Source organism: Heteronotia binoei, chromosome 15, assembly GCF_032191835.1.
Source record: "Heteronotia binoei isolate CCM8104 ecotype False Entrance Well chromosome 15, APGP_CSIRO_Hbin_v1, whole genome shotgun sequence".
Taxonomy (NCBI): domain Eukaryota; kingdom Metazoa; phylum Chordata; class Lepidosauria; order Squamata; family Gekkonidae; genus Heteronotia; species Heteronotia binoei.
In genome coordinates this window covers 4,128,328-4,152,363 of record NC_083237.1, presented here as the reverse complement: position 1 = coordinate 4,152,363, position 24,036 = coordinate 4,128,328, and the positions used below count along the sequence as shown (strand labels likewise).

The window sequence follows — 24,036 nt, the reverse complement described above, 5'->3', positions numbered from 1 at the left end:
TCCTTCTTGCATATGCATGTGCACTAGCCATGCAAGTTTTGGAATCAATGTGCCCCTTTGATCCCCAAAGACCCCCAACTGGGGCTGGCGGTTCTAGTTTAGCCATAACCCTCCCAAGCATTTAGGACGGCATCAGATGCTGCCTTTGAAAGTTAACAGGCGGTTTCTGCTCAGGCTCCCTTGAGATCTGTCACGTTCCCCTCTTTTAAAGAAAGATTTTCCTCCTCCTTCTCAAAGGATGTCACTTTGCCTACAGACAAGGGTCAGCAGGCAGGGAGCCTAGCAGCTGCTCGCCAAGAGAGAAACACCCCCTAAGCAATTACTTCTGAAGTTAGCTCACTGGAGAGCCTACACCTCTCCACGGGATTCGCTGCTTCCACGGGTTCAATTTTGATTCCGCTTTCTCCTGCACGAGGTACCCCCCACAGCGTGATCCACAGATGTTCCTGTCCCATATTCCAGAGCTGGGAGTTTCTATCTTCTTGTCTCTCTGTGTGTGGTTCCATCTAGATTTTAGATTGAAATTCTCAGGACAGAGCCTTTTGGAAACCAGAATGTGTACAGTAACTAGATGCCGAACTTAAGCTAAGACGTGCAACGACTTGGGACACTGATTGAGAGAACCAGAACACAAAAGTGATTAAGTGGCTGAGCATCTGCCCAGCAAGCGGAAGGTCCCAGGTTCAATCCCCGGCATTTCCAGTGAAAAGGAGCAGGCAGGAGCAAGGAGGTGATGTGAAAGACCTTTCCCTGCCTACAGCCCTGGAGAGCAGCTGCCCGTCTTGAGTAGACAGTACTGACCTCAACGCACCAAGGGCCTGATTCAATACAAGGCAGCTTCTTATATGTTCATATAAATATGAATGTAACTGTATGGTGCAGGAGCAGAGGCACTGTTCAGAATCTTGGTAGAAGAGGACTACCAGGTTCCCTATCCCCATATATGCACATATGCATAAGGAAAAAACTGGTCACGTGACGGGGGCGGGGGGGGCTTTTCCATCAACAGCACCAAAACACATTGAGTTCATCTAAGACTTTGCTTTGTTTCTGTATGTCAAAGCAGATTTTGCAAATTAATTCAGAGCCTCTCCCAAATATTAGAACCAAATTTTATAAATTCAAATAGGAGAGCCAGTTTGGTGTAGTGGTTAAATGTGCAGACTCTTATCTGGGAGAACCAGGTTTGATTCCCCACTCCTACACTTGCACCTGCTAGCATGGCCTTGGGTCAGCCATAGCTCTGGCAGAGGTTGTCCTTGAAAGGGCAGCTGCTGTGAGAGCCCTCTCCAGCCCCACCCACTTCACAGGGTGTCTGTTGTGGGGAAGGAAGGTAAAGGAGATTGTGAGCCGCTCTGAGACTCTTTGGAGTGGAGGGTGGGATATAAATCCAATATCTTCATCTACCTCACAGGGTGTCTGTTGTGGGGGAGGAAGGGAAAGGAGATTGTGAGACGCCCTGAGACTCTCCGGAGTGGAGGGCGGGATATAAATCCAATATCTTCATCTACCTCACAGGGTGTCTGTTGTGGGGGGGGGGGGGGAGGAAGGGAAAGGAGATTGTGAGCCGCTCTGAGACTCTCCGGAGTGGAGGGCGGGATATAAATCCAATATCTTCATCTACCTCACAGGGTGTCTGTTGTGGGGGAGGAAGGGAAAGGAGATTGTGAGCCGCTCTGAGACTCTTCGGAGTGGAGGGCGGGATATAAATCCAATATCTTCATCTACCTCACAGGGTGTCTGTTGTGGGGGAGGAAGGAAAAGGAGATGGTGAGCCGCTCTGAGACTCTTCGAAGTGGAGGGCGGGATATAAATCCAATATCTTCATCTACCTCACAGGGTGTCTGTTGTGGGGGAGGAAGGGAAAGGAGATTGTGAGCCGCTCTGAGACTCTCCGGAGTGGAGGGCGGGATATAAATCCAATATCTTCATCTACCTCACAGGGTGTCTGTTGTGGGGGAGGAAGGGAAAGGAGATTGTGAGCCGCTCTGAGACTCTTCGGAGTGGAAGGGGGATATAAATCCAATATCATCTTCTTCTAACCCCACTCTGCCTTCACATTTTTGCTTTCAGATTGGGGAAGGTCCGCTTTTTGGCAGCCTTTTCAACTAATCCAGCGCTCTGACATCAACGCTGGTCCGCAGTTTTCCCCTTGCACAGATGCAAAGGTACTGAACCTACAGGCGAGCACACTCCCCTTCCACTTTCACAACAATCCTGTGTGGTAGGTTTTGCAGAGAGTGACTGACTGACTGCCACTGAAGTCCCCGAGAGCTTCGTGCCTGCGTGGATATTTGAGGCTGGAGCTTCTTCATCTCAGAACCTGCTCTCCTCTCTGCTAGTGCTTCTCAGCCTTTTGAATCTTACATCCTGCCAAACAATCAAAAGGACTTAACATAAGGACTAGAAATAATTTTTAAGAACCACTTTCCCAAGAAGGACAGTTCTATCTTTACTGGCATTCTGTTATCACTACTGGCAAGTCAAAAGATCACAGATGGATAATGCACAGCAAACAGAGGGACACCAACTTCTCAGTGATTCTTATGAAAACCATGAACCCCACCTAGTACAGTTCTGCCTCCCACCAGCAATATCTGCACCCACCAGCTGAGAGCCACTTTCTCTCTACCACTCTAGGATTCACAGAGCATGTTGCCACTTGATGGTACAGCGATGTGCCATGGTGGGAGTTCCCTGATTGGATCCTGGCCCCCTTTCTTTACAGCTGTGGCAGTGGGACAAGGTGCAGTTCAGATCAGGACCGAAGGACTGGGCATATGGGGACTTCAACGCTTCCCGTGCGACATTTCCCCAGTTTAGCAATTTACCCCTACAAATTAAGCTTATATGTTTCTCCATGTGTGGCAATTCATATGGGGACAGTATTTCTGGACAAAAAGTGGTTTTGCAAGCCCTCTGGGCAATGTCACAGCCCCGATCCAACTCGCCCCCTTCCTCTGACTGCTATATTCGTGTTTGATAGAAACATGGGTGATTAGACCATGGATTTCCTGCCGCACCTGGCCTCACTTCGGATGCCCCACGTTCTACCCCTGCAAGGAAGAACACCGGCAGAGCTCCCTCAGATGGTCACGGCCCTGTGGAATGACAAGTCTGCCGGCGCAAAAGGTCCATATTCGATATTTAAAACTATTTCAGGAGTCACTTTGGATTCAACACAGCTGCTTGATGAGTGACTGCTGACATCTAGTGGCGGCCACAGCGAACAGCGTGCCTACAGCACGCCAGTACACATACCACTGGTGGAGAGGCCTGGGGTCCTCAACCTTTTTGGTGGCCTTTGGAATTTGGAGACAGGGCTCTGGCTGCCTGGAACCACAAAATGGCTGCCACAGGAGGTGGAGTCACATACACAGAGAAAGCCCAAGGATAAGGAAGAAGGAGGGGAATTAAAAACACACGGACCGGGAAAGGGATAGGAGGGAGGAAAACAAACACTGATGTAGGCAGCTGCCGCTGAAATATTATTTTAATCTGTACACCCGATCAGATCTTCAGTGGTCAGTCAAAAGCTCTGCTGGGTAAGAGCTGCCCCCCCCCCCCAATCTCACCTGTTTTCTTAAAAACAGCTGCTGGGCACCAAATTAAGGTGTCAGCGTGTGGCCATGAGCATCCCTTTGGAGATCCCTGGGATGGACAGATCCTCAGGTCCATAAAATTATGTTTCAGGGATCCATTTACATTAGTCCTTCGCAATAATCATTTTGATGCCTCTCAAGTCCAAGCAGATATCAGCAATCGTAACAGAACTGAGGGGAGACCTAAATAGTTTTGTGTTGCCCCCGTTTCTCTTTTTGCCACAAGATGCTCAAGATGGCTGTTTTATAGTAAAGTCTTTTAATGATGCTAGAAAGACACTCTGCTCCTGTTTGGCACAAAAAGCAAAACTTCAGGTTGTTGAAAAAAACAGTAATGCAGCAGTCCAGCCCTTTGAGCTCACCAGAAAACTCCCTCCGCCACACTCACGCAGCTCAGTGCCTGGCTCCACAGTGGGTCGAGAGGAAAGGCCTCTGCGAGCAGTGCAGGATATGAAGAATGCTGCGTCATTGCACCTATGACAGGCAAAGAGCGGGAGGACATCACCTGCGTGATCGAGAAGCATTAACTTCGCAAGTTATCAGCTTCCTTGATAAAAGGAAGTCCTTCACCCAAAGGGTGATACGCATGTGGAATTCACTGCCACAGGAGGTGGTGGCGGCTACAAGCATAGCCAGCTTCAAGAAGGGGTTAGATAAAAATATGGAGCAGAGGTCCATCAGTGGCTCTTAGCTACAGTGTATTATTGGAACTGTCTGGGGCAGTGATGCTCTGTATTCTTGCTGCTTGGGGGGGGGACAAAGTGGAAGGGCTTCTAGACCCACTTGTGAACCTTCTGATGGCACTTGGGGGGCGGGGTTTGGCCACTGTGTGACACAGTGTTGGACTGGATGGGCCATTGGCCTGATCCAACATAGCTTCTCCTCTGTTCTTATGTGACACAGAGTGTTGGACTGGAGGGGCCATTGGCCTGATCCAACATGGCTTTTCTTATGTTCTTATGTGACACAGAGTGTTGGACTGGAGTTGCCACTGGCCTGATCCAACATGGCTTCTCTTCTGTTCTTATGTGACACAGAGTGTTGGATTGGATGGGTCACTGGCCTGATCCAACATGGCTTCTCTTATGTTATGTGGCACAGAGAGTTGGACTGGATGGACCACTGGCCTGATCCAACATGGCTTCTCTTATGTGACACAGAGTGTTGAACTGGATGGGCCATTGGCTTGCTCCAACATGGCTCCTCTTATGTTCTTATGTGACACAGAGTGTTGGACTGGATGGGCCACTGGCCTGATCCAACATGGCTTCTCTTATGTTATGTGACACAGAGTGTTGGACTGGATGGACCACTGGCCTGATCCAACATGGCTTCTCTTATGTGACACAGAGTGTTGGACTGGATGGGCCATTGGCTTGATCCAACATGGCTCCTCTTATGTTCTTATGTGACACCAAGTGTTGGACTGGATGTGCCATTGGCCTGATCCAACATGGCTTCTCTTATGTTCTTATGTGACACAGAGTGTTGGACTGGATGGGCCTTGGCCTGATCCAACATGGCTTCTCTTATGTTCTTAAGTGCCCCAACACCTCCCTTCCCTGAACTGAGACACCAACAACTGGCACAAAGAGGATGGTTGGAGGAGGAAGGTAGGGAGAAAATCCACCTGTTCCCAAACGGGGAAGATTCTTCAGGAGCTCTCCCATAATCCCTTCTTGAAATTCCCCATTTATTGTCTTACTGTAGAAAGGAAAGTAGTAAAAGATTACTGCCAACTTGGTGACAAGGGGATTTGGACCTTACAAATAACATCAATCTTCACTAATGAAGAAGCTAACCTACTTCACAAACAAAAGCCCTTCTTTTTTTGCTACATTATGGCGTTAAATGCCACAAAACATGGGGATGGGGCACTGGTTCAGAAGGCTTCAAAAAACAGTTGTGAAAGAGGAGCAGCCATAAACAGTTATTCATCATGATACCTTTAGGACAGCCTTCTTCCATATGGACCTGTTCACTCCAGTCCTGTGTGAAGTAGCGGTTAAGAGCGTCAAACTAGTTTCTGGGAGACCTGCGTTCGATTCCCCTCATGTGCCAGGGACACTCACTGGCTGACCCTGGCCAGCCACACTCTCTCAGTCTAACCTACCGCACAGGGTTGTTGTGAGCATAAAATGGAGGAGAGGAGAAGGATGAAAGCCACTCTCAGTACTCACTGGAGAGAATGGCGGGGTACAAATGAATTGGACAAATACATCTTTCGAGGCCCTGCTTCTGTTGCCCCTCACCATCTGAGGCTAGGTGGGCCTGAGAAAGGGCCCTGTCAGCCATGCTCCAAAACTGTAGAACTCCCTTCCCAGAGAGATTTCTCTGTCTCCCTCTCTCAGTGTCCACTGCCAGCAGGTGAAGACTTTTCGTTTCCTTTGGCATTCTCCCAGTAATCCCTTCTCCCCAGCTCTGGTGCGGTTTATGTATCTTTACTGAATTATCATTTAAAATGTTTTTAATTGTTCCAACATTGTGATGTTTTTAATATGTGTCACCTTGGGGACCTTGATCAGGTAGAAAGGCAACATAAAAACAAGAGAAGCCATGCTGGATCAGGCCAATGGCCCACCCAGTCCAACACTCTGTGTCACATAAGAACATAAAAGAAGCCATGTTGGATCAGGCCAAAGGCCCATCCAGTCCAACACTCTGTGTCACATAAGAACATAAGAGAAGCCATGTAGGATCAGGCCAATGGCCCATCCAGTCCAACACTCTGTGTCACATAAGAGAAGCCCTGTTGGATCAGGCCAAAGGCCCATCCAGTCCAACACTCTGTGTCACATAAGAGAAGCCCTGTTGGATCAGGCCAGTGGCCCATCCAGTCAAACACTCTGTGTCACGTAAGAACATAAGAGAAGCCATGTAGGATCAGGCCAATGCCCCATCCAGTCAAACACTCTGTGTCACATAAGAACATAAGAGAAGCCATGCTGGATCAGGCCAATGGCCCACCCAGTCCAACACTCTGTGTCACATAAGAACATAAGAGAAGCCATGTAGGATCAGGCCAATGGCCCATCCAGTCAAACACTCTGTGTCACATAAGAACATAAGAGAAGCTATGTTGGATCAGGCCAATGGCCCATCCAGTCCAACACTCTGTGTCACATAAGGACATAAGAGAAGCCATGTTGGATCAGGCCAATAGCCCATCCAGTCCAACACTCTGAGTCACATGAGAACATAAGAGAAGCCATGTTGGATCAGGCCAATGGCCCATCCAGTCCAACACCCTGAGTCACTTGAGAACATAAGAGAAGCCAGGTTGGATCAGGCCAGTGGCCTTTCCAGTCTAACACTCTGTGTCACATAAGAACATAAGAGAAGCCATGTTGGATCAGGCCAATGGCCCATCCAGTCCAACACTCTGAGTCACATGAGAACATAAGAGAAGCCATGTTGGATCAGGCCAATGGCCCATCCAGTCCAACACCCTGAGTCACTTGAGAACATAAGAGAAGCCAGGTTGGATCAGGCCAGTGGCCTTTCCAGTCTAACACTCTGTGTCACATAAGAACATAAGAGAAGACATGTTGGATCAGGCCAATGGCCCATCCAGTCCAACACCCTGAGTCACTTGAGAACATAAGAGAAGCCAGGTTGGATCAGGCCAGTGGCCTTTCCAGTCTAACACTCTGTGTCACATAAGAACATAAGAGAAGCCATGTTGGATCAGGCCAATGGCCCATCCAGTCCAACACTCTGAGTCACATGAGAACATAAGAGAAGCCATGTTGGATCAGGCCAATGGCCCATCCAGTCCAACACCCTGAGTCACTTGAGAACATAAGAGAAGCCAGGTTGGATCAGGCCAGTGGCCTTTCCAGTCCAACACTCTGAGTCACATAAGAACATAAGAGAAGCCCTGTTGGATCAGGCCAATGGCCCATCCAGTCCAACACTCTGAGTCACATGAGAACATAGGAGAAGCCATGTTGGATCAGGCCAATGGCCCATCCAGTCCAACACTCTGAGTCACATGAGAACATAAGAGACGCCATGTTGGATCAGGCCAATGGCCCATCCAGTCCAACACCCTGAGTCACTTGAGAACATAAGAGAAGCCAGGTTGGATCAGGCCAGTGGCCTTTCCAGTCCAACACTCTGAGTCACATAAGAACATAAGAGAAGCCCTGTTGGATCAGGCCAATGGCCCATCCAGTCCAACACTCTGAGTCACACGAGAACATAGGAGAAGCCATGTTGGATCAGGCCAATGGCCCCTCCAGTCCAACACTCTGTGTCACACAGTGGCCAAAATACACACACACACACACACACACTGTGGCTGATAGCCACTGATGGACCTCTGCTCCATATTTTTATCCAATCCCCTCTTAAAGCTGGCTATGCTTGCAGCAGCCACCACTTCCTGTGGCAGTGAATTCTACATGTCCATCACCCTTTGGGTGAAGAAGGATTTCCTTTTATCCGTTTTAACCTGACTGCTCAGCAATTTCATTAAATGTTCATGATTCACATGAACCAAAAAAAAACCCCTCAAAGTTTAAAAGCAGGATGCTGCCAGTTCTTGTGAAGCGATGGCTGGTCGCAAGGCAAGAAATGGCTCCTTCCTGCGCTGGGTGGGCATTTGGATGGAGTCCTCGGGGGCCCTTTTGTTCTGAAAGAATCAGAAGTGGAGAGCGGAAGGAGGATAAGAACAGGGCTTGAGAGCAGTGTCCCCTCTAAGCTGAGTTAGTGTGAGCTAGCTCACAGTTTTGTAGCCTCTGGCTCACAAATTTTTGTCTTGGCTCAGGGAAAATGTCCCGAGAAAATTAATTTAAGCGGTAGCTCACAATCTTAACGCCAGTAGCTCATGAAGTAGAATTTTTGCTCGAGAGGGAATATTGCTCGAGAGGCAAGTCAGAACACAACTCTAGCTGCGAGGCAGGGGTCACCAACGCGAGGCGCAAGGGTGCCAGGATGCTCACCAACACCTTTCTCGATGTGCCACCAAGTGCTGACAGAAAGTGGGTGGAGACAGGCGAGGCTTGTGCCCAACAGGCCTCCTGATTGGCTGTGCAGATTAAAAGCCACCCTGCTAAACAAAGCTTCTACCAGCAATACTGGAGAGCTACTGTGAGGGGTATGCACGACCTCATTCCCTGGCATATTATGGTTTCCACCACCTCATTTGGCAGCCGTTGTGGTTGGCTCCTTCTCCTGTGGCAGCCATTCCACTGATATGCTCGCCAGCCTTTGCCAGAATCTGAAAGGGGCCCAAAGGCTCAAAAGGATTTGAGACTCCCGCTGTAAACAGTGGGGGCACTATGGGCCCAACTCCTCCTATTACAGGCCCCCTGCTCTTCCATTTGGGATTACCTAAAACTCAGTGAGGTCGTCGTTGAAGTAGAGCAGGATGGCCGGGGTGAAGGAGTCCGCATCCATGCCGAGGGTGTAGAACTCCTCGTCCTCATCTGGGATGTGGTTCTGCTGCAGGTTCCGATCCATGTCCAGGTTGACTCCTTCGTATTTCCAGGTGTAGCTGGCGGCGTGGACATTGAAGGGAAGGTACCGTCGCAGGATCTCCCACATGGATTCTTCAGAGCACACCTGCGGACGTTTTGTGTGACATTCTGGAAGGCTGAAAGCGTCTCAGAACTGAGCAAAGCTCTGCAGCCTCCGTGTCCTCAGAGGGAACGGGCAGCCATGTCTGATTTCCAAGCCTTTGCCCAAGAGATGCCCTCCACAGAAAACCAGAGGGGGCATAACGAACATCTCTAGATCCCAAAGCAACGGTGCATAACCAGGAAACCAAGGGTGATTTCTTTCTTTTTTTTAATAAACTTTTTAAGATGGGAGGAGGAGGAGGAAGATGAAGAAGGGGGAGACGGAGGAGAGGAGAAGGAGGAAGAGGATGAGAAGAAGAAGAAAGAAGGTGATGATGATGATGATGATGATATTGGACTTATATACCACCCTATACTCTGAATCTTTGAGTGTCAGAGCGGTCACAATCTCCTTTACTTCCCCTCCCCAACAGATACCCTGTGAGGTGAGCCTGAGAGAGCTCCTGCAGCAGCTGCCCTTTCAAGGAAAACTCTGCGAGAGTTATGGTTGACCCTAGGCCATTCCAGCAGATGCAAGTGGAGGAGTGGGCAATCAAATCCGGTTCTCCCAGATAAGAGTCTGCCCACTTCACCACTACACCAAACTGGCTCTCTTACAATCTCCTTTCCCTTCCTCTCCCAACAACAGACACCCTGTGAGGTAGAGAGGGCTCCCACAGCAGCTGCCCTTTCAAGGACAACTGTGAGAGTTATGGCTGACCCAAGGCCATTCCAGCAGATGCAAGTGGAGGAGTGGGCAATCAAATCCGGTTCTCCCAGATAAGAGTCTGCCCACTTCACCACTACACCAAACTGGCTCTCTTACAATCTCCTTTCCCTTCCTCTCCCAACAACAGACACCCTGTGAGGTAGAGAGGGCTCCCACAGCAGCTGCCCTTTCAAGGACAACTGTGAGAGTTATGGCTGACTCAAGGCCATTCCAGCAGGTGCAAGTGGAGGAGTGGGGAATCCATCCCAGTTCTCCCAGATAAGAGAGCTCTGGCTGACCCAAGGCCATTCCAGCAGCTGCAAGTGGAGGAGTGGGGAATCAAACCCGGTTCTCCCAGATAAGAGAGCTCTGGCTGACCCAAGGCCATTGCAGCAGCTGCAAGTGGAGGAGTGGGGAATCAAACCTGGTTCTCCCAGATAAGAGTCCGCACACTTAACCACTACACCAAACTGGCTCTCCATTTTACAATTTACAGTCCTTATTTACACTCCTTTCTTTTCATTGTGTAATTTTCTTCACTATGTAGTGGTAACTACCAAGTTCAAGAACAGTGGCTCCTTTAAGTCCAACAATGCTTAATTCTGGGTAGAAGCTTTTGTGGGCATACCCAGAATTAAATGCTGTTCGTCTTAAAGGTGCCGCCGGACTCCAACTTTGTTCTACTGCTCCAGCCCAACACGGCGATCCGTCTGAATCTATCTAGTGTCCGTCATGCCTACCTCAAAGGGTGGTTGTGAGGACAGAATGGAGAAGACGACGGCGTAAGCCTCTTGGGTATTCATTGGGGAGAAAGGTGGGGAATAAATTAAGCAAGTAAATTAACCAAGTGTCCCCAAAAAAGCATCTGTGCGCATACATGATATGCTAAGAGAAGTCCCCAGGTCTCGGGTTCTTTTCACCTTGCTTCTGCGGTAGGAGCAAAATGGGACTCACCTCCAGCATGTGCTCTTGGGAAGTCAGAGTGTTGATGATCCGGATGTGCCTGGTTTTGGCGGACAGGATGCCAACCTCATACTTGGGATTCTTCCACCAGGGCTTGCCAAAGTCATTGGCCCAGTCTGAGCGAGGCAGCGGAGGTGGGATGTGTATAAAGCGGCCCTGGGGGGTGTAGTACTTGAGACAGCCTGTGAGGGGATCGATGTGCGTCTGGATCTGGAAAAGAAGACGGATGGGAAGCCTCAATTTCCATTCTCAGTTAAGAGGGATTTCAACAAGAAGGCTCACAGGACACGACCAGCTGGACATGGCCCAATGGTGTGACGCTGGATTAAACTGAAAAGCCTCATTTGGGGAGTTGCAGGAAGAGAAACAAGCCTGCATCTTTATTTGGCATTTTGGCGTCTTTCCGTTTGCTGCATCAAAATGCAGGGAAGCGGTTGTCAAGGAATTCGTCAAGATGCCAAGTAGAAATCAAAGGACGATGAAACTGCAGTGGGATGGGACATCACTTCCTGACTGAGGATCACACAAAATGGTGCAGATAGGACAGGTCTCAACTAACAAGCAATCTTCATTGATTATGGCATTAAAGAATACAGAACTTGCCAAAAAAGCAAACTGTTAGAGGTTTATCAGAGCAGTTATCTGCCAAATTGTGAAGCTAGCAAACCTGGACTCCCAGTTGTTGCTTATGGGACCTGCCAGCACTAGAGATGTGAAGGCTTGGAAAAATTGAGGATATTGAAAAGAGTAAAAGGCTTTTTTAAGGACAAGGTTTTACTTCTTCAAGATCTAGGGCAACTAGAATGATTAAAGGTTTGGAACACTTTCCCTATGAAGAAAGGTTGAAACGCTTGGGGCTCTTTAGCTTGGAGAAAGGTAGACTGCGGGGTGACATGAGAGGTTTACAAGATAATGCATGCGATGGAGAAAGTAGAGAAAGAAGTACTTTTCTCCCTTTCTCACAATACAAGAACTCGTGGGCATTCGATGAAATTGCTGAGCAGTCAGGTTAAAACGGATAAAAGGAAGTCCTTCTTCACCCAAAGGGTGATTAACATGTGGAATTCACTGCCACAGGAGGTGGTGGCGGCTACAAGCATAGCCAGCTTCAAGAGGGGATTGGATAAAAATATGGAGAAGATCCATCCGTGGCTATTAGCCACAGTGTGTGTGTATATATGTGTGTGTGTGTGAGTGTGTGTGTATATATATGTGTGTATATGTATGTATATATGTGTGTGTGTATAGATATATACATATATATAGGTATATACACACTATATTGGCCACTGTGTAAAACAGAGTGTTGGACTGGATGGGCCATTGGCCTGATCCAACATGGCTTCTCTTATGTTCTTATGATTTTAATGTCCAACAATGTACACCTTAGAGAATGGTAATTCCTGTGTAGACTGTATGCATACACAATTTGTTCAAGGATATTTAAATGCTCATAATTACAAATGCCATATTTATTTATTTAGTTGTTAATACTCTGCCCTTTTTGCTGAGACACGAATTACATAGCATAAGTCAAGCAGTCAACAGGATGGGACGTCCAATACAGTTCAACAGGGTTTGGACTACAAAAATCTAAAGCAAACAGAAATCTCAAAAAGAGCTGAAAACATGCTCATAGAATTACAGAATCATGGAAGGGGACATCTGATCCAATCTCTGGCTCAATGCAGGATCAGCCTAGGGCATCCCCAACAAGTGTTCATACAGCCGCTGGAAGCTCACCACCTCCCTCAGCTGATTCCACTGCTGAAAAACTCTTACTGCAAAAACTCTTACTGGCCACTGTGTGACACAGAGTGTTGGACTGGAGGGGCCTTTGGCCTGATCCAACATGGCTTCTCTTATGTTCTTATGTGACACAGAGTGCTGGACTGGATGGGCCACTGGCCTGATCCAACATGGCTTCTCTTATGTTCTTATGTGATGCAGAGTGTTGGACTGGATGGGCCTTTGGCCTGATCCAACATGGCTTCTCTTATGTTCTTATGTGATGCAGAGTGTTGGACTGGAGGTGCTACTGGCCTGATCCAACATGGCTTCTCTTATGTTCTTATGTGACACAGAGTGCTGGACTGGATGGGCCACTGGCCTGATCCAACATGGCTTCTCTTATGTTCTTATGTGACACAGAGTGCTGGACTGGATGGGCCATTGGCCTGATCCAACATGGCTTCTCTTATGTTCTTATGTGACACAGAGTGTTGGACTGGATGGGCCATTGGCCTGATCCAACATGGCTTCTCTTATGTTCTTCTGTGACACAGTGTTGGACTGGAGGGGCCACTGGCCTGATCCAACATGGCTTCTCTTATGTTCTTATGTGACACAGAGTGCTGGATTGGATGGGCCATTGGCCTGATCCAACATGGCTTCTCTTATGTTCTTATGTGGCACAGAGTGTTGGACTGGATGGGCCTTTGGCCTGATCCAACATGGCTTCTCTTATGTTCTTATGTGACACAGAGTGTTGGACTGGAGGGGCCATTGGCCTGATCCAACATGGCTTCTCTTATGTTCTTATGTGGCACAGAGTGTTGGACTGGATGGGCCTTTGGCCTGATCCAACATGGCTTCTCTTATGTTCTTATGTGACACAGAGTGCTGGATTGGATGGGTCTTTGGCCTGATCCAACATGGCTTCTCTTATGTTCTAGAGCCAGTTTGGTGTAGTGGTGAAGTGTGTGGACTCTTATTTGGGAGAACCGGGTTTGATTCCCCACTCCTCCACTTGCACCTGCTGGAAAGGCCTTGGGTCAGCCATAGCTCTGGCAGAGGTTGTCCTTGAAAGGGCAGCTGCTGTGAGAGCCCTCTCAGCCCCACCCACCTCACAGGGTGTCTGTTGTGGAGGAGGAAAGTAAAGGAGATTGTGAGCCGCTCTGAGACTCTTCGGAGTGGAGGGTGGGATATAAATCCAATATCATTATCATCATTATCATTCTTATGTGACACAGAGTGTTGGACTGGATGGACCACTGGCCTGATCCAATATGGCTTCTCTTATGTTCTTATGTGACACAGAGTGTTGGATTGGATGGGCCTTTGGCCTGATCCAACATGGCTTCTCCTATGTGACACAAAGTGTTGGAGTGGATGGGCCATTGGCCTGATCCAACATGGCTTCTCTTATGTTCTTATGTGACCCAGAGCGTTGGAGTGGATGGGCCTTTGGCCTGATCCAACATGGCTTCTCTAATGTTCTAATGTGACACAGAGTGTTGGACTGGATAGGCCATTGGCCTGATCCAATAGGGCTTCTCTTATGTTCTTATGTGACACAGAGTGTTGGACTGGAGGGGCCATTGGCTTGATCCAACATGGCTTCTCTTATGTTCTTATGTGACACAGAGTGTTGGACTGGAGGGGCCACTGGCCTGATCCAACATGGGTTCTCTTATGTTCTTATGTGACACAGAGTGTTGGACTGGAGGGGCCATTGGCTTGATCCAACATGGCTTCTCTTATGTTCTTATGTGACACAGAGTGTTGGACTGGAGGGGCCATTGGCCTGATCCAACATGGCTTCTCTTATGTTCTTATGTGACACAGAGTGTTGGACTGGAGGGGCCATTGGCCTGATCCAACATGGGTTCTCTTATGTTCTTATGTGACACAGAGTGTTGGACTGGAGGGGCCATTGGCCTGATCCAACATGGCTTCTCTTATGTTCTTATGTGACACAGAGTGTTGGACTAGAGGGGCCATTGGCCTGATCCAACATGGCTTCTCTAATGTTCTAATGTGACACAGAGTGTTGGACTGGTTGGGCCATTGGCCTGATCCAACATGGCTTCTTTTATGTTCTTATGTGACACAGAGTGTTGGATTGGATGGGCCTTTGGTCTTATCCAACATGGCTTCTCTTATGTTCTTGGACAGAAGTCCATGGGGTTATGCATTTATGCTCTGCTACAGCCCCTAAACAAGTTTGACTACAATCCTGTGCATACTTCCTTAGGAGTTAAGCCTCACTGCATTCAGAGGGCCTACCTTCCAAGTAAAGATGCCTAGGTGCGAGCTAAGTGTTGACCAGCAGTGCTTTCCTCCAAGACACTACTAGACTGTGGGGACTTACATCCTTGGTCTTGGGGTTGAACCAGTGGCTGATGTCTTTCCCTGCTGCATCTAGGATAGGCTTCAGCAAGAGATCACCTGGACAGGCAGAGAGAAAACCAAACCAAAGTCAACAAATTCCAGAAGAGGGGGCATAGCTAGTTGCTAAGGCAAAATCAAAACAGAGTCTTGTGTACCTTAAAGGGATGTTGTGGTAGAAACCTACACAGACCAGCACCCATTCCTTCTGACACATCTTTACAGTGCAACAAGACCTTTCTTTTTAAAGGTCAGATTGCTCACTGGTTGGGACTCAGGCCGCTGAACGCAAGCCACAAGATCCTTTCTCCAAAGGGCCATTTCATATTCTGCATTAAGACCCCCCAACATCGACATTGAGGCGAGTGAACACAATGCAGGATGGGGAGAGAGTGACATCTGCTTCCTAAAGGGAATTCCGAAAAGGCGCTGAAACACTGCCCCTCCAAGAGCACTAGTGGGGGAGCATGATCTATGCTGGCAATGCAGGAATCATTTGGCCCAGAGGGGAAACTTTGAGCTCCTAGCAGGGATCATTGGCGGGTTTGGGAATGAGATGGAGAAGGGAAGAAAAAATTCCATCTCCTACTGTGCACCCAGCAGCCTCTCATACTGCAAAAGGTCAGCTGTAGGGCCCTGCTGTGGGGTCACCAACAACCAAAAAGAAAAATGTGCCCTCTAATGGAGGCTTAATCAGATGTGAGTGACCAAGTGATGTTATTTACCTCCCTGCCCTAAAAAGCTTCAGCTGCCCATTTACACAGGCTAAGTCACTGAGGCGTAAAGGTGAAATTTTCAGCACAGCTAATCCCTCCTTCTGCCACGGAAGCTCGCTGGGTGACCTTGCGCCAGTCACACACTCTTGCGGGGGAAGGTGGGTTTGTAGAAAAAGTCCAGCAAGAACTCATTCGCATATTAGGCCACACACCCCTGAGGTCACCATTGTTTCACATAGAGCTTTTGGGGGGGAGAAAAAGCCCAGCAGGGGCTCATTTGCATATTCGGCCACACCCCCTGACACCAAGCCAGCTGCAACTGCGTTCCGGTTCAAAAAAAATTGAAATTTTCAGCACAGCAAATCCCTCCTTCTGCCATGGAAGCTCGCTGGGTGACCTTGGGCTAGTCACACACTCTTGCGGGGCTTTTTTGTAGGAAAAGTCCAGCAAAAACTCATTCGCATATTAGGCCACACACCCCTGAGGTCACCCTTGTTTCACACAGAGATTTTTGGGGGAGAAAAAGCCCAGCAGGAGCTCATTTGCATATTAGGCCACACCCCCTGACACCAAGCCAGCCGTTCCTGTTCAAAAAAAACCCCTGCACTCTTGCCTACCTCACAGGGTGGTTGTTGGGAGGATAAAATGGAAGACAAGAGAACCACAGAAGTCGCCTCGGGTCCCCGTTGGGGAGAAAGGCGGACTATAACTATAACAAATAAATATTCCAGGGGCAGCACTTCGTCCCCCGCCCTCCCCTTTCCAGGCTGTTGGCAACCCAGGGTCCCCAGGGGCAGGGGGCAAAAGGAAGGCCGCACTACCCTTGTACTGCTTCGCCAGCGGGGTGAGGTCGAAGACCCGCCCCAAGAAGGCCACCCAGAGGTCCCAGGGCCGGTTGTGCACCGCCACCTCCTTCGGGCTGTAGTAACGGGGCCGGAAGACGTCCATCCCGGGGAACCGCCTGGGCCGCGTGGGCCGCTGCCATGGCAACGCACCCGCGGCCGCAACGCCTCATGGGAAACGGAGCCTGGGCAGGGCGGAAGCGCTGTGGCGCGCGGGCTGCTGGGAGCTCCACTCCAGCGCGCGCGCGCGGCCTTCTGGGGATTGTAGTCTCTGATCAGGAGGAGGAGGAGGAAGGGGGCGATGAAGATGGCGGCGCCGGCTCTGCCCGAGCAGCTACTACTGCCGTCGCCGCAGCAGCAGCAGAGGGGGGAGGAGAACGGCTGCGAGAACAGCCCCAGCTCGGGGGTAAGCAAAGGGCAAGGGAGGGCAAGGTCATTGGGGGAGAGTCCAGCACGTTTTTGGCTCCCGGAAGGGGGATTGGAGGTGGGGGCAGAGGATCCCCTGGTTTGGAGGGCCTCCCCCCCACTTCAGGGCTGTCAGAAAGCGGGGATGGGAAATGTCTGCCGGGCACTCCATTATTCCCTATGGAGACCAATTCCCATAGGGTATAATGGAGAATTGATCCGCGGGTGTCTTGGGCTCTGGAGGGGCAGTTTTTTGAGGTAGAGGCACCAAATTCTCAGCATAGCATCCGGTGCCTCTCCCCGAAATACCCTCCAAGTTTCAAAAGGATTGGGCCAGGGGGTCCAGTTCTATGAGCCCCCAAAGAAGGTGCCCCTGATTCCAAAAAGGGGGGAATTCCTTCAAAATTTGTATGAGGCTGCTGAAATGGATTTTTTTAAACAGTTACGTTGAAAGAGGGCAATTTGCGAGAATGTAAAGAAACTTGGGAGCCATTATATGAGTGGGTGAAGGTTATAAGTTAAATTTAGGAAAGCAGATATTGAGTGAAATAATATGATATGGAAAGAATTTGAACGTAATTACGTTTGATTTAGAAACGTAAGTCCTTGAAGCAGATAAGGATGGAATATGAACATATGAAGCTGCCTTCTACTGAATCAGACCCTGGGTCCATCAAAGTCAGTCTTGTCTACTCAGACTGGCAGCGGCTCTCCAGGGTCTCAAACTGAGGTTTTTCAATGCCTGTTTCCTGGACCCTTTTTAGTTGGAGATGCCGGGGATAGAACCTGGGACCGTCCGCTTACCAAGCAGATGCTCTACCAGTGAGCCACCATCCCTCCCTTAAAGTTGCCTTCGTTCCTTGTGAACATATAAACATATGAAGCAGCCTTATACTGAATCAGACCCTTGGTCCATCAAAGTCAGTCTTGTCTACTCAGACTGGCAGCGGCTCTCCAGGGTCTCCAGCTGAGGGTTTTCACACCTATTTGCCTGGACCCTTTTGAGTTGGAGATGCCGGGGATTGAACCTGGGACCTTCTGCTTACCCAGCAGATGCTCTACCCCTGAGCCACCCTCCCTTCCCGTAAGTCAGTCTTGTCTACTCAGACTGGCAGCGGCTCTCCAGGGTCTCAAGCTGAGGTTTTCCACGCCTACTTGCCTGGACCCTTTTTTAGTTGGAGATGCTGAGGATTGAACCTGGGACTTTCTGCTTCCCAAGCAGATGCTCTAGCACTGAGCCACCGTCCCTTCCCCAAGAGTGTGACAATATGATGTATGTAACTGAGTTGGATCCTTATGCTTCAGTGCATATTGTATAGAGTGTGTGTTTTGTTTTTCTTTTTGTGGTGTGTGTGTCAGTGTTATCTATAATAAACTATGAACAATTTTTTTTAAAAAAGAAGGTGCCCCTCTCCTTCATTCTTTCCAGTGGAGGGAAGGCATTTCAAAGGCGTGCGGCCCCTTTCAAGTTGATGGGCAGAACTCCCTTTGGAGCTCAGTCATACTTGCTACCCCCTCGCTCCTGGCTCCACCCCCAAAGTCTCCTGGCTCCACCCCCAAAGTCCCCAGATATTTCTGGAGTCGGACCTGGCAACCCTGTACATGGGAGGCTCATCAGATTAAAGGCAGGAGTGGGGCAGGGGGCAGGCTGGGGTAGAGAGGGCGTGTCCCCTCCACAGGGGAATGCTTGGCGCTGGGGCTGCCCTTCTAGTATTCAAAGGGCCTCCCATACTACAGCTTGCTAACACCCTAACAATCACCCTGCAGGGTAGGCTTGTGCCATTCTCCCCCTTGGGGGGGCTGAGAGAGGAGGTGCTGACTAAGAGCGCCCCCCCCCGGGTTGGGTTGCCAGGTCCTCTCTGGCCACCAGCAGGGCCGGGAGGGGGGAGGGTAGAGTTGTCAGATCTAGGTTGGGAAATTTCTGGAGATTGGGGATGGAAGACGGAGACCTCAGTGAGGTCGAGTGCCCCAGAGTCCACACTCCAAAGCAGCCCTTTTCCCCATGGAAACTAGGGTTGCCAATCCCCAGGTGGGGGCAGGGGATCCCCCGATTTGGAGGCCCTCCCCCCGCTTCAGGGTCGTCAGAAAGCGGGGAGAGGGGAGGGAAATGTCTGCTGGGAACTCTATTATTCCCTAGGGAGATTTATTCCCATAGAAAATAATGGAGAATTGATCCGCGGGTATCGGGGGCTCTGGGGGGGGCTGTTTTTTGAGGTAGTATAGCATCTAGTGCCTCTCCCCAAAATATCCCCCAATTTTCAAAACGATTGGACCAGGGGGTCCAATTCTATGAGCCCCAAAAGAAAGTGCTCCTATCCTTCATTATTTCCTATGGAAGGAAGGCATTGAAAAGGTGTGCCGTCCCTTTAAATGTGATGGCCGGAACTCCCTTGGAGTTCAATTATTCTTGTCACAGCCTTGATCTTGGCTCCACCCCTAATGTCTCCTGGCTCCACCCCCAAAGTCTCCTGGTTCCGTCCCCAGATATTTCTTAAATTGGACTTGGCAACCCTAGTGGAAACTGATCTCTGTATTCTGGAGATGAGCTAGAATTCCAGGAGATCCCCAGGTCCCACCTGGAGGCTGGCACCCCTACGAGATCGTGGCAGAGGCAAGATGCTTGTTCATCTTCGCTTAGGGTAAGAAATATTTGGGGAGGGACGGTGGCTCAGTGGTAGAGCATCTGCTTGGGAAGCAGAAGGTCCCAGGTTCAATCCCTGGCATTTCCAAAAAAGGGTCCAGGCAAATAGGCGTGAAAAACCTCAGCTTGAGACCCTGGAGAGCCGCTGCCAGTCTGAGAAGACAATACTGACTTTGATGCACCAAAGGTCTGATTTAGTATAAGGCCGCTTCATATGTTCATATTTGGGGGCTTTGAGGGTGGAGCCAGGAGATGTTGGGGGTGGAGCCAGAAGCCAGGGTGTGACAAGCATGATTGAAGTCCAAAGGGAGTTCTGGCCATCACATTTAAAGGGACCGCACACCTTTGAAATGCCTTCCCTCCCCTGCAAATAACGAGGGATCGTGAGTTCGATTCCTGGCATCTCTGCATAAAAGCTGTCAGGTAACAAGACCTGAGACACCACCCCCACCGTCTAGATTAGCCACCAGATGCACCAAGAATCTCAGATTTCTTCAGAGCACAGGTGGGCTTGTGTCTATTTTTTTTTTCCCAATAGGCTCCAGTCTTTCCCACTGGAATGCTTGAAATCCAAATGCACCGTTGCTTCAATCCGTTTTTGTCTAGCAGTTGAATGTAATTCAATCGATGTTACCCACCCTGAGTTCTGTTATGCAATGTGGGAAGGCTATAAACCTAAGATGCTAAATAATAATGAATAAATAAATTCTAACTCACCTCCTCATAGTGCACCCTGGATAACGCTGAAGAGATACAACTTTTCGTTGAATGCCCATGAGAATGCCCAGCAGTTTCATTGAATGTCATCTAGTCCAACCCCCTGCACAATGCAGGAAACTCACAAATACCTGAGAGTCCTCTCAGCCCCACCCACCTCACAGGGTGTCTGTTGTGGGGGAGGAAGGTAAAGGAGATTGTGAGCCGCTCTGAGATTCGGAGTGGAGGATGGGATATAAATCCAGTATCATCATCTTCTTCTCCCCCTAAATTCACAGGATCTTCATTGCTGTCAGATGGCCATCTAGCCTCTGTTTAACTTCTGTGAGGGAGTGAGAGGCAGCAGGACGCAGTGGTTAGAGTGAGGCCTGGTGAGAACTGTGTTCAAATTGCTGCGCACCATCAAACGTATCAGATGACTTTCTCTCTCGGTGTAATCAGCCTCACGGGGTCTTTGTGAGGGTAAAACAGAGGCAGGGCGAATGGCGCGCTGAGCTGCACCTTGGAGAAGAGTTTGAGATAAAATGTGAGCCGTAAGCTAAATCCTAAATCCTGCGGCCCACGCAGGCTAACTGGCTGGATGTTTTGCCAGGAATCAGGCGAGGAGAAGGGCGAGTCATCGTACCAACGCTCCCGATGCAAGCTGGAGAACCTGCTGAACAAGAGCATGCGCATCCGCATGACGGACGGGCGCACGCTGGTGGGCTGCTTCTTGTGCACCGACCGAGACTGCAACGTCATCCTGGGCTCAGCCCAAGAGTACCTGAAACCCACAGGTGAGGCCTCATCCCAGTTTGCCAGGGGATGGAGTGATTTACATGTGACCCCCAGCACTGCCCAAAAAGCACTCCACCTGTGACTTTGCGTTTGCACGGCATCTTGCACTTGCGTGACACTGCCACTTGTGCAAAGAAGTGTGTAATCCCACGTGGAATGCTTTTTTAGGGTTGCCAGGTCTGACAGGAAATATCTGGGGACTTTGGGGGTGGAGCCAGGAGACTTTGGGGGGTGGAGCAAGCATGAAGGGAGTTCTGGCCGACAAATTTTAAGGGTCTGCACTCCTTTTAAATGCCTTCCTTACACAGGAAGTAATGGAAGATGGGGGCACCTTCTTTTAGGGTTCGTATCCAATCTTTTTGAAACTTCGGATGTGTGTGTGAGGAGAGGCACCAGATGTTATGCTGAAAATCTGGTGCTTCTTCAGAAAAAACAGCCCCCCCCCCCGCCCCGAATACCTACTGATCAATTCTCCATTATACCCTATGGGAACTGGTCTCCATAGGGAATAACGGAGTGCCCAGCAGACACTTCCCTTCCTCTCCCAGCTTTCTGACAACCCTGAAGTGGGGGAGGACCTCCAAACCGGGGGATCGGAAACCCAATGCTTTCCCCGCGCTTACAACACAGTTAAATGCAGCCTGGTTCCAGAGCTGGGAAAGAGCTCCTGGCTTCTTTGGGGAAGGATTGGGGTGGGTGGAAACGGGGCATTTGTAGAAGAGAAGAGAGGCATAGTTCGATGAATACATGAAACTGCCTTCTACTGAACCAGACCCTTGGTTCATAAAAGTTAGTGTTGTCTACTCAGATTGGCAGAAGAACATGATACTGGATTTATATCCCGCCCTCCACTCTGAAGAGTCTCAGAGCGGCTCACCATCTCCTTTACCTTCCTCCCCCACAACAGGCACCCTGTGAGGTGGGTGGGGCTGGAGAGGGCTCTCACAGCAGCTGCCCTTTCAAGGACAACCTCTGCCAGAGCTACGGCTGACCCAAGGCCATTCCAGCAGCTGCAAGTGGAGGAGTGGGGAATCAAACTTGGTTCTCCCGGATAAGAGTCCGCGCACTTCACCACTACATCAAACTGGCTCTCAAACAGGGTCTCAGGCAGAGGTCTTTCCCATCACTTCCTGCCTGGTTCTTTTAGAAGAAGACTGAAGATGTATACCCTGCCCTTCTCTCTGAATCAGAGACTCAGAGCAGCTTACAATCTCCTATATCTTCTCCCCCCCACAACAGACACCCTGTGAGGTGGGTGGGGCTGAGAGGGCTCTCACAGCTGCTGCCCTTTCAAGGGCAACTCCAGCGAGAGCTATGGCTAACCCAAGGCCATTCCAGCAGCTGTAAGTGAAGGAGTGCTTCAATGGAACAGGCTTCCTCCTCGGGAGGTGGTGGGCTCTCCTTCCCTTTTCAACAGAGGCTGGATGGCCATCTGACAGCAATGAAGATCCTGTGAATTTAGGGGGAGGGGTTTGTGAGTTTCCTGTATTGTGCTGGGGGTTGGACTAGATGACCCTAGGTCCCTTCCAACTCTAGGATTCTATGAACAGGCTTCCTTGGGAGGTGGTGGGCTCTCCTTCCTTGGAGGTCTTTCAACAGAGGCTAGAGGGCCACCTGACAGCAATGAAGATCCTGTGCATTTAGGGGGAGGTGTTTGTGAGTTTCCTGTATTGTGCTGGGGGTTGGACTAGATGACTCTGGAGGTCCCTTCCAACTCTTATGATTCTATGAGTGAGGAATCAAACCCGGTTCTCCCAGATAAGAGTCCGGTACACTTAACCAGTACCCCAAACTTCGCTGGAGATGCTGGCAGGGATTGAACCTGGGACCTTCTGCATGCTGAACAGATGCTGTTGCTACTGCGGCCCTACAGCCCCTCCCCGCAACCAAGCCTTTGGGTTCCCTGCAGCAAAGGTGGTCTCACAAGGGACCCACGCTCTTCTCTTTTCCACCTTCTGCAGATTCCTTCTCCGCAGGAGAGCCCCGCGTCTTGGGCCTGGCGATGGTCCCCGGGCATCACATCGTCTCCATTGAAGTTGAGTTGGAGAGCTTGGCTTCCTTGCAGTACCTCTGATAAGCCAGCAGAGAGCAGCCGGTCTCAACACTTGGGGAGAAAAACAGACCCGGCAACTTCTAGGGACTCTGTGGAGCCCGTATTCCCCTCCCCTCCACACACACAACTTCTGGACTCTCCACGCTCCTGATTTTGCCTGGACACTGGCTGCACTGGACTGGCTGTACTGGACTGATTTGTGGTGGGCGAAAGGGCCCCCCCCCCAGGACTTTGGAAGCCTCCAGTTGCCAAGGAGTTTGCGTTTAAAGTTGTTCATTAAATCTAATAAAACCTGGTGGTCGCCCTAAGTTGGCGGTGTCTTTTTAGTGTCTTCCTCGATAGCACAGGAGCATTGTGTGGTCCCTTAGATTCATGGAGGAAGGGTCTGTCAGGGCCTGCTAGCTGTAATGGCTAAAAGCCTCCACGTTTGGAGGTAGTCAGCCTCTGAATCCCACAGCCAGGAGACCACATCAGGGGAAGGCCTGGCCCTGTTGCTGGCCCTCCAGAGGGACTGATTGGCCGCTGTGTGAGGCAGGAGGCTGGACTGGATGGACCCTCCCTGGTCTGATCCAGCAGGGCTCTTCTGTGAGGAACTGTGTGAGACAAAAGGCTGGACAAGATGGACCCTCACTGGTCTGACCCAGCAGGGCTCTTCTGATGTTCTTCTCAGGGGAAGGCCTCGGCCTCTCTGCCCTGTTGTTGGCTCTCCAGAGGAACTGGCTGGCCACTGTGTGAGACAGGAGGCTGGACTAGATGGACCCTCACTGGTCTGATCTAGAAGGGCTCTTCTGAGGTTCTTCTCAGGAGAAGGCCTCGGCCTCTCTGCCCTGTTGTTGGCCCTCCAGAGGAACTGGTTGGCCACTGTGTGAGACAGGAGGCTGGACTAGATGGACCCTCACTGGTCTGATCCAGCAGGGCTCTTCTGATGTTCTTCTCA

At 50.0% G+C, this 24,036-nt stretch overlaps 2 protein-coding genes across 3 annotated transcripts; one reads left to right on the top strand and one right to left on the bottom strand.

The window, feature by feature from the left end:
* Positions 1–3,467: 3,467 nt before the first annotated feature.
* On the bottom strand, positions 3,468–16,713 carry LOC132584878 (cytochrome b5 domain-containing protein 1). 2 transcript variants are annotated; one of them, XR_009556268.1, is made up of 6 exons: positions 16,486–16,713; positions 14,932–15,008; positions 10,830–11,048; positions 8,940–9,170; positions 8,143–8,238; positions 3,468–4,076 (listed from the first exon to the last, which is right to left on the bottom strand). XR_009556268.1 is itself a non-coding variant. In XM_060256838.1 (5 exons), the coding sequence occupies exons 1-4, from the start codon at positions 16,610–16,612 to the stop codon at positions 8,940–8,942; spliced, it is 654 nt and encodes a 217-aa protein (XP_060112821.1). In that variant the 5' UTR covers positions 16,613–16,704; the 3' UTR covers positions 3,468–4,076. The 2 variants fall into 2 exon arrangements, 1 of the variants encoding a protein (XP_060112821.1); XM_060256838.1 differs by lacking the exon at positions 8,143–8,238 and having other exon boundaries at positions 16,486–16,704.
* NAA38 (N-alpha-acetyltransferase 38, NatC auxiliary subunit) lies at positions 16,703–23,405 on the top strand. Its single transcript, XM_060256839.1, has 3 exons — positions 16,703–16,912; positions 20,862–21,045; positions 23,008–23,405. The coding sequence occupies exons 1-3, from the start codon at positions 16,808–16,810 to the stop codon at positions 23,118–23,120; spliced, it is 402 nt and encodes a 133-aa protein (XP_060112822.1). The 5' UTR covers positions 16,703–16,807; the 3' UTR covers positions 23,121–23,405.
* Positions 23,406–24,036: the final 631 nt, after the last annotated feature.

Coding starts and splice junctions, on each gene's coding strand:
- LOC132584878 (XM_060256838.1), bottom strand. CDS start 16,612: ATGGACGTCTTCCGGCCCCGTTACTACAGCCCGAAGGAGGTGGCGGTG. Junction 15,009..16,485: donor GCTGGCGAAGCAGTACAAGG/GTAGTGCGGCCT, acceptor CTGCCTGTCCAG/GTGATCTCTTGCTGAAGCCT. Junction 9,171..10,829: donor CCCAAGAGCACATGCTGGAG/GTGAGTCCCATT, acceptor AAACGTCCGCAG/GTGTGCTCTGAAGAATCCAT.
- NAA38 (XM_060256839.1), top strand. CDS start 16,808: ATGAAGATGGCGGCGCCGGCTCTGCCCGAGCAGCTACTACTGCCGTCG. Junction 16,913..20,861: donor AGAACAGCCCCAGCTCGGGG/GTAAGCAAAGGG, acceptor ATGTTTTGCCAG/GAATCAGGCGAGGAGAAGGG. Junction 21,046..23,007: donor AGAGTACCTGAAACCCACAG/GTGAGGCCTCAT, acceptor CACCTTCTGCAG/ATTCCTTCTCCGCAGGAGAG.